Consider the following 8,778-nt stretch of genomic DNA (forward strand, 5'->3'; position numbering starts at 1 on the left):
ACAATTATGAACATATAGTGATAAAATTATGAACATATACCCAGTGCCTAACGGCACCGTTACCGTGTCCAGCATGACATTATGAACTTACAATTATGAACATATAGTGATAAAATTATGAACATATACCCAGTGCCTAACGGCACCGTTACCGTGTCCAGCATGCATGCTGGACACGGGTCCATAGCATAACGGTTGGTATAAAGGGGCAAATTATGCCCTGGACCCGTGTCCACATTGAATTGTGGACACGGGCCCAAAACGACGTCGTTTTTAAAAAAAAACGCGTCATTTAGTTTTAAAAAAAAAAAAAAATTCGCGCGTGTTTTGCCGTTAACGGCGTTATTTTTTTTTGGATTATGAATGTACAGTTATGCCGTTATGAATGTACAGTTATGCCGTTATGAATATACAGTTATGCAATTATGAAATTATGAACATAGAGCTCTAACATTATGAACTTACAATTATGAACATATATAGTGATAAAATTATGACCATGGAGCTTTAAAATTGTGAATATAGAGCTTCGAAGATTATGAATGTACAGTTATGGAGTTATAAATGTACAGTTATGGAGTTATGAATCTACAGTTATGGAGTTATGAATCTACAGTTATGAGATTATGAATCTACAGTATGGAATTATGAATGTACAGTTATTGATCGAATTATGAACAAAGAGCTCTAACATTATGAACATATAGTGATAAAATTATGAACATAGAGCTCTAAAATTGTGAACATAGAGATTCGAAAATTATGAATGTACAATTATGGAGTTATGAATATACAGTTATGGAGTTATGAATGTACAGTTATAGAGTTATGAACGTACAGTTATGGAGTTATGAATGTATAGTTATTAACATATAGGAATAAAATTATGAACATATACTCTTACAATGAAGCGATCTGAAGAAGAAAAAAAAAAAAAAAAAAAAAAAAAAAAAAAAGATAACAGTGCCTAACGACATTGTTACCCGTGTCCAGCAAGCATGCTGGACATGGGTCCAACGCATAACGATTGGTATAAAGGGACATAGGCCTAAGTCCCTAACCCATCATCTCTAGTTGTAACACTTTTTTTTTTGAAAGGGAATAGAAGCCATTTTGTATTGCATGGCAGCCAAAAAAATGTGTCAAAATGTTTACAACAATTTCCCAAAGAAAATACAGTTTTGATGCCTGACATAATAATTGACTGAAAGAGGAACATGTATGCACAGATAATGGCATTCAATTTGAACTTAGCAAGTCAAAATTCGTTAAAAAATAGATTTATCATGGAAATTTAATTTGTTTTATGAGTACCTACACCAAAATACATGGAAATAAATAAAAATGAAGAAATGTTGTGAAACAGGACTGACAAGCTTAGCCGGTCGGGTTCGGATGCTGCCCCTCATCTTCGTGAATTCAAACTACTCTGGCCATCCTTAAGGCTCTAAAAAGGCAAAAATGTGACAAAAGTAGCAGATAAGATTTCCCTTATATAAGCAAGAGCGTAGACAATATAAACCCAAAATCACAATGAGTGAGCCAAAATTACACACCATTCGTTTAAATGATCTGTTTGGCGAAGGACTTTTCTTTGGGTTTTCAGCATCTGGCTTTGCCCGGTCAAGAGCCTGAATCAATTGATCAAACACATATAGTTTGAGAAGGACCAATAAGTTATCAGAAGAATCCACAAACAAATGTCACTTGATGTTGAACCCAACCCCAAAGCAAAGGCAAAATCTCCTATGAGACTGTCTCATGAATCATTATCCGATCCGTGAGACAAGTCGGATTTTTCGTAAGTATTATATTTTTCCTCATAAGTATTATAGTTTCCCTCATAAGTAACTCTTCGATCCCTAAATATTACATTTTCATTTAAAAGCATTACTTTTTCCATCAAAAGTATCACATTTTTTCTCATAAATAACAATCAATTTATCTCTGATTAGTATTAGATTTTCCATCGTAAGTACTACATTTATATCTAAACTCAACCCATCTGTGAGACGTGAGACAATCTCACAAGAGACTCACTAATATCACTTGATATTGAACCCAACCCCAAAGCAAAAAGGTATGAACTTCAAAAGGCTTTATTCAACCTTCTAAAGCTTACAGGGAAATGGCACTCCATAATAATTGACCTAATGTCTAGAAATAGAATAAATCCTTCAACTCAGTAAACTCACTTAGCTTGAAATCCTTGCCTTTAATTAATCATTTTTATAAAAAAAAAAGCATTAATCATGATAACCTCAGCAAGACCATGTATAAAATAAACAAATTGTGCATATCAGATGCTCAGCAATGCCTATATTTATTTAAAACAAGCAAAGATATTCTCCTTAAATGCACATGACAAATGTAAAGCATAAAAAGAGAGTTACTTGTATAAGTGATTCCACCCGACGCCTCATCCGAGTATGCATGAAACCCTCTGAACACTGTTTATAAGAGAACATTAAACAAATTGAGAAGAGAGGAAAAGCAAAATATACTATGGTGGAAATTAAAACCCTTCTAGCACGCTTAACATAAAATGACAAAATCAACAAAAGCCAGCCATGCTTAACGAAAGAAGAAAAATGTAAATTCTAATAAACTGGCAAATCAACTAGTAGAACAAATAAAATCCCCTCTACTGAAAATGAAATCCAATAAAGCCATCAATTGAAGGCGAAAGAAAGAAGATCCAGGAAAAGGGTGTGATGAGATATAAAAACTAATCCATTTAAAGAGCAGAAATTTCACCTTAACATGATAATTCACATACGCATGAAATGTTGAGAGATTCCAGACAGTTCTATCCAGTTTCTTTCCTTCCACATGACGAGGGAAAATTACTGTTGACCAAAAACATAAATATATGTCACTGAAATAAAGGGACTTATATGAAAAGAAGCAAACAGAAATACCTAGCATTACCAAATCTGAAATATCCAGCATTAGCTGATGTAGCCTCATTAACCACTCCTTCCAGTTCTTGAGGAGCAGAAGGGGACCAAAAACAGGGAGGGGCATTGTTGAGTCCAGCAGTTCGCCTTGCCTCCACAAATTCCTAATGATATATTGATAACCAGATTGTGATTTACTGAAATGTGCTGTTCAGATACACACAAACACATACATAGAGATATATAGACACAAAAAAAGGAAACCGATGGAGAGGGCAATTGGTAAGTATGAGGTACTATGTAGCAAGTGAAATTGAACATGACTTGTTAATAGTGATTTTTCCCATATCTTTGGAATTATATGATAGAGGAGAAAGGAAAGAAAATAAGTTTAATTAGATAATCAAATTACCTGAAGGAAAGACGATGCAAGAACGGTATCTACAGAGTCATTGAATCTCATAGGAAAGATGGCAGTTACTTTGTCTATCTGCAGCAAGCAGTTACAGTTTTCATTAAAAAAGGCGTTGGATTCTTCCAAACTTGCAATGACATAATTATATGACATATGGTGTGTAAGAGAGAGAATTAAAATTAAACCAAGACAAAACATTATAGGTAGATGCTACAACCTAGAAGGTTCGAGAAAAAATTGTAAAATAAATAAATAAAAGATTATTTTACTTCTTTCCGGGGGCATTAAGATTTCAAGATTTAGGTTGCATAAAATAGGAAAAAGAAACACTTTATCATGACAGAACCTAATGTAAACAGCGAGGTGACAGAAAAATAGTGAGTTGATATTCATGATAGATCATGTGCATTGTTGACCATAGAGAACCTCTGACCCTTTGGGGTAAGGAGACACCCAGAAGACAAGTAACACATGAACAACTAATAATGGAAGGATTCTAAAAATTAAACCCAATGTTAGGACACTTGGTTCTAAGATGCCAGACATTGGATAAAGAATTTGGTTCTAAGATGCCGGACATTGGATAAAGAATTTGGTTCTAAGATGCCAGACATTGGATAAAGAATTTGGTTCTAAGATGCCAGATATAGAAATATTTATGCTCTAGAAGTAATATACTAATGTACACTGAACAAAAGTTTCACCTGAGGAACAAGGAAAAAGGATTCGTTTGGCCGATGAACAAGGGAAATAAGCTTTTCTGAACTAGATGGAACTGTCCTCGAAACTAGATTTTTCAAAACTGCTCTTAATGGGGCCCCCATTACCACTTCCCTCACCGATGCAATCTTCACCAGTAAAGCATTCTTGTGATCTACAATAAAAGAACAGGAAACTTTAGAAATGCACACATACAAGAAATTTAAAATATGAAAGTCAAATGAACCAGAGTTTATAGAGCATCATCATATTACTTACAAATTATGCACAAATCAAAACATTTTTGAAATGTACACAAGCAAAGTTGTACTGAGGCAACTCCAGAAATATTGGTTCAGTGGGCTCAATATACATATAAATACACACACATAAATATATGAATTATTGACATTGTGATCCTACTAAATATAAAATTTTCATATTTCCAGTAACCCTACTGATTACATTAAGTTATACAAAGTGCAGACTCTGTTTGAAAGATAGATTTTGGTCTTTGCCAAAGACTAATTGTGCAATCCCCCAAAAATAAAATAAGATCACCAAAGACTTGACAGCAAACAAATATGCATAGCCATTAAACATCAGATTCTGAATTACACACTATTGGGTAAACAAAGACGCACTCGTCAAATATGTTACTGATATAAGAATCCTTAATTACTTCAAAGAATCTGAACAAACTTAATGATAAGCCTTCTTGATTGAAATATGTTATGACATTTCAGATGTAAATGAAAAAATTCCTTGTCTTTCCCCTAGTAAAAGTCAAATCAAGGTTTAGTTATAATACAAGTTTGTTTTAACATGTAGATGCATATAATACAATATTAGACCAGTATTTACTGAAAGGTAAAAGAAACTAATGGAATGACGCTTTGGGGGGAAAATATGTCCTACAGCGCACAATTATGACGAGCTCTTAAGTCATAATGACCTTAAAGAAGAAACTTGTAGAACCTTCATCTGGAGGAAGTTTGGACAAGTTCAGTTTCAATGTGAGATTAAAGTGATCTCTTGGAGGATCAAGAATCTGAGCAACCACACCATATGCTGCTTTTATGGCTTCTATCGCTCCCTGAGGAAGTCCCCCGAAGAATACAGTTTCAGGGGGTGGTTTTGGTATCGACATTGAAAGTAGCAATACATTCGAATTCCTCATTGAAGCCTGCAGAATCATTGTTCATCACACTTTCAGCATCAAGTCACATAGTTTATTTACAAAAATGCTCATCTTAAATTCTTAATCAATGCATAGAACACCAATCTACTACGAGCTCAAAAGACAATTAGAATGGTTGGAGACTCTACTAAAACAAGGCCAGTCCGCAACTCACCTGAATATGGAAACGAATATCATCAAATTCAACCCATTGGTACTCAAGTTCAACGCCTTTATCAAGACTGCAGAAATCAAGCGAGTAAATCAGGTTTTAGAATATTAAGTTGAATAAAGCATTTGATGTGTGTGTATAAACAATCACGCGAGATTATTCAGCTAACACGGAATATCATTTAAAATAATCAAAATTACAACACCGAAAATTACTAGCACCTCATTATTAATACAGATAATCACACAAAAACGATGACAATTCACAATAGTAACATCCGACAGATTGGGAGAGAACAGGAGAAGAAAAACAAAACAAAAAACTCGATACGAACTTTTGAACGCGGGTAGACAAGATCTGAAGGAGGTATCTGGAGTGGGACTGCAAGAGTATCATCTGATTTCACTTCGATGTTTCCGATGCCGGATCTCCAGCTTTATTAATTAACACAATCTCGTTCGTTCGAGCATAGCACAGAGCTCGCCGGAAACGATCTCCCGCCACTGTTGTTTGGAGCTCCGGGAACGAAACGATTATGGAGGAGTCTGAGTCTCCGCTCGGCTTAGTAAATGCTAAAAATGAATTTGTCGTAATAAGGGTTGCCTGGCCGGTGTTAGAATCGAAGATAGACCGTCGGTCACGTTTTCTTCAGCCTAATTATTGCTTTAGGCCACTCTCTTCTTTGTTTTCTTGTCGCTTAGACCCCTCAAGTTTGCGGAATTGGACAAAGTTGCTGCTAGGTTAGTTAGTGGATAATAACGGAACAAATTAATCAAGTTTCTAAAATGCCTTAAACATTAATCAAATTTAGAGCTATCGAAACAGGTCGACGAGTAGGGCCCACCAAAACCCGCCATATGACGAGGAAACGGACTTTAGGGAGGTTGGTCTATCCTGCCTCAGTTGTTATACAATGGACCATGGTCCACAGTGGTAGGTGGATCATAGTTATCAAATGAAACTGTAATAAAATTAAAATGAAACTATTGTGTATATAAAATAAAACTAAAAACAAAGCTCATCAATAATGTATATTGTCAAATGAAACTGTAGTATAATTAAAATGGTACTTTAGTGTTATTATAATGAAACTAGTGTGTATGGAAAATAAAATTAAAATTCAGAGTGTAATTAAAATAGTACTTTAATATTACTATAATTAAACTAGTGTGTAGAGGCCAAACACTTTGTGCTCAGATGGCATGTAGTGACATCTCCCATGTGGGAGATCATATGTTTGAACAGATACTACAATGTAATAGAGTCAGTAGCATTAAAAAAAAAAAAAATTAGTGTGTGGAGAAAATGAAACTACAAAATAGAGCTCGTGGAATAATGTATATTGTCAAATAAACTATAGTAAAATTAAAATAATATTATGGTATTGCTATAATGAAACTAGTATGTGTGGTATTTACTGGGCGTTTGGTTGGAGAGGGGGAATTACGTGGGAAAGGATTTGCAATTCCATGGGAGATGAATTACTGGGAATAAAGTGGGAATTTAAATTCCAATGTTTGGTTGACAGTAATAGAATTATTGGGAATTTCAATTACAATGTTTGGTATACATGGAAATTGAAAGGGAATAAGTAGTATAAAGTCCAAAATGTCCATTGTTGTGGTCCAGCATTAATTTTAAGTTAAAAAAGAAGGGATAATTTTGACTCATCACTATCTTTTTTTCTTCCTAAAATCCTAGGAATTAAAATACCAGGGGGGACATGGGATTTTAATTCCATGAAAATGGAGGAATTGCAATTCCTTTCAACCAAACAAGGGAATTTTGTGGCCTTTGAAATTAGGTGGGAATTAAGTGGGAAGGGAATTTAAAATCCCTCCAACCAAACGCCCTGTTATAGTTGGTTTTTTACTATTCCTCATTGTATTGAACATTTGACATTTGATTTAATGCACGTTAAGACCAACTATAAATACACTTATTAACCAAAGGAAATGACTTGCATTAAATCAAATTTCAATACAATGAGGAATAGTAAAGACCAACTAGAAATACCACACATACTAGTTTCATTATAACAATACCATAAGAGAAAATTTCAATTTTGGTCATATGACTATAGGGACTTTGTTAATTTCAGCACCTGACTTTCAAAAGTGTCAATTTAGTACCTTGACTATGCAATTTTTATCAATTTTGGTCACTCTGGTCAAATTGCCGGTCAAATTTCGCCGGAAAATTTTAACAGTTAAAATAATGAGGGCATTTTTTCTGGTGAATTCATCTTTTCCGGCGAATTCATCTTTTAACTATTAAAATTTTCCAGCGAAATTTGACCGGCAATTTGACCAGAATGACCAAAATTGATAAAAATTGCATAGTCAAGGTACTAAATTGATACTTTTGAAAGTCAAGTGCTGAAATTAACAAAGCCCCTATAGTTAGATGACCAAAATTGAAATTTTCTCAATACCATAATATCATTTTAATTCTACTATAGTTTCATTTGACAATATACATTATTGCATGAGCTCTATTTTGTAGTTTCATTTTCTGCGCACACGAGTTTAATTATAATAATATTAAAGTATTATTTTAATTACACTATAAATTTTAATTTTATTTTTCATACACACTAGTTTCATTATAACAAAACTAAAGTACCATTGTAATTATACTACATTTCATTTGACAATATACGTTGTTGATGAGCTTTGTTTTTAGTTTTATTTTCTATACACACTAGTTTCATTTTAGCAACACTGGAATATCATTTTAGCAACACGGTTCCAAAACTGTTCATAATTATGAATATATAGTTCAAAAATTATGAACATATAGTTCTATAATTATGAACATATAGTTATGTAATTATGAATATAGAGATTCAATAATTGTGAATGTGAAATTCAAAAATTATGAATATATAGCTTCATAATTATGAACATGTAGGTCAGAAATTATGAACATAGAGTCCTGTAATTGTGAATATAGAGTTCAATAATTATGAATATAAAGTTCAAAAATTATGAATATATATAGCTTTATAATTATGAACATATAGTTCAGTAATTATGAATATAGAATCGTGTCCACCTTGCAAGGTGGACACGGTTCCACAGCATAACGATTGATAGTTAGCCTAGCCAATTTTGACTTATTTGACCACTAATAGTTGTTTGACTTGGTTAAAAAATCAACTCCAAAATATTAAAATTCAAAAAACTGCTCAAAACAACTTTTTCAATTAGCATTTTGAAAAAAGAAATTATACTAAACAACTAATTTACCAAACACCTTCCTACAATCAGCTAATGTTATCAACTAGTTATACCCTCTAATTAACTCAATCAGCTAACAACCATTTACCAAACAGGGCCTATAAGTATTTGGTTAATCAGCCTTTTGTAACTCCAAAATGCTAAAATTCCAAAAGATTTTCAAAGCAACT

The 8,778-nt window shown here is 33.4% G+C and overlaps 1 protein-coding gene across 1 annotated transcript; it reads right to left on the reverse strand.

The window, feature by feature from the left end:
* Nucleotides 1–1,241: 1,241 nt before the first annotated feature.
* Nucleotides 1,242–6,041, reverse strand: LOC109148144 (actin-related protein 2/3 complex subunit 2A). The gene is made up of 10 exons (XM_019295960.1): nt 5,701–6,041; nt 5,370–5,436; nt 4,993–5,200; nt 4,020–4,189; nt 3,313–3,390; nt 2,932–3,064; nt 2,758–2,849; nt 2,394–2,450; nt 1,557–1,631; nt 1,242–1,447 (listed from the first exon to the last, which is right to left on the reverse strand). Exons 1-10 carry the CDS (start codon nt 5,760–5,762, stop codon nt 1,406–1,408), a joined length of 984 nt encoding a protein of 327 aa, XP_019151505.1. The 5' UTR covers nt 5,763–6,041; the 3' UTR covers nt 1,242–1,405.
* Nucleotides 6,042–8,778: the final 2,737 nt, after the last annotated feature.

Source organism: Ipomoea nil, unplaced genomic scaffold (genome assembly GCF_001879475.1).
Source record: "Ipomoea nil cultivar Tokyo-kokei standard unplaced genomic scaffold, Asagao_1.1 scaffold0268, whole genome shotgun sequence".
NCBI lineage: Eukaryota > Viridiplantae > Streptophyta > Magnoliopsida > Solanales > Convolvulaceae > Ipomoea > Ipomoea nil.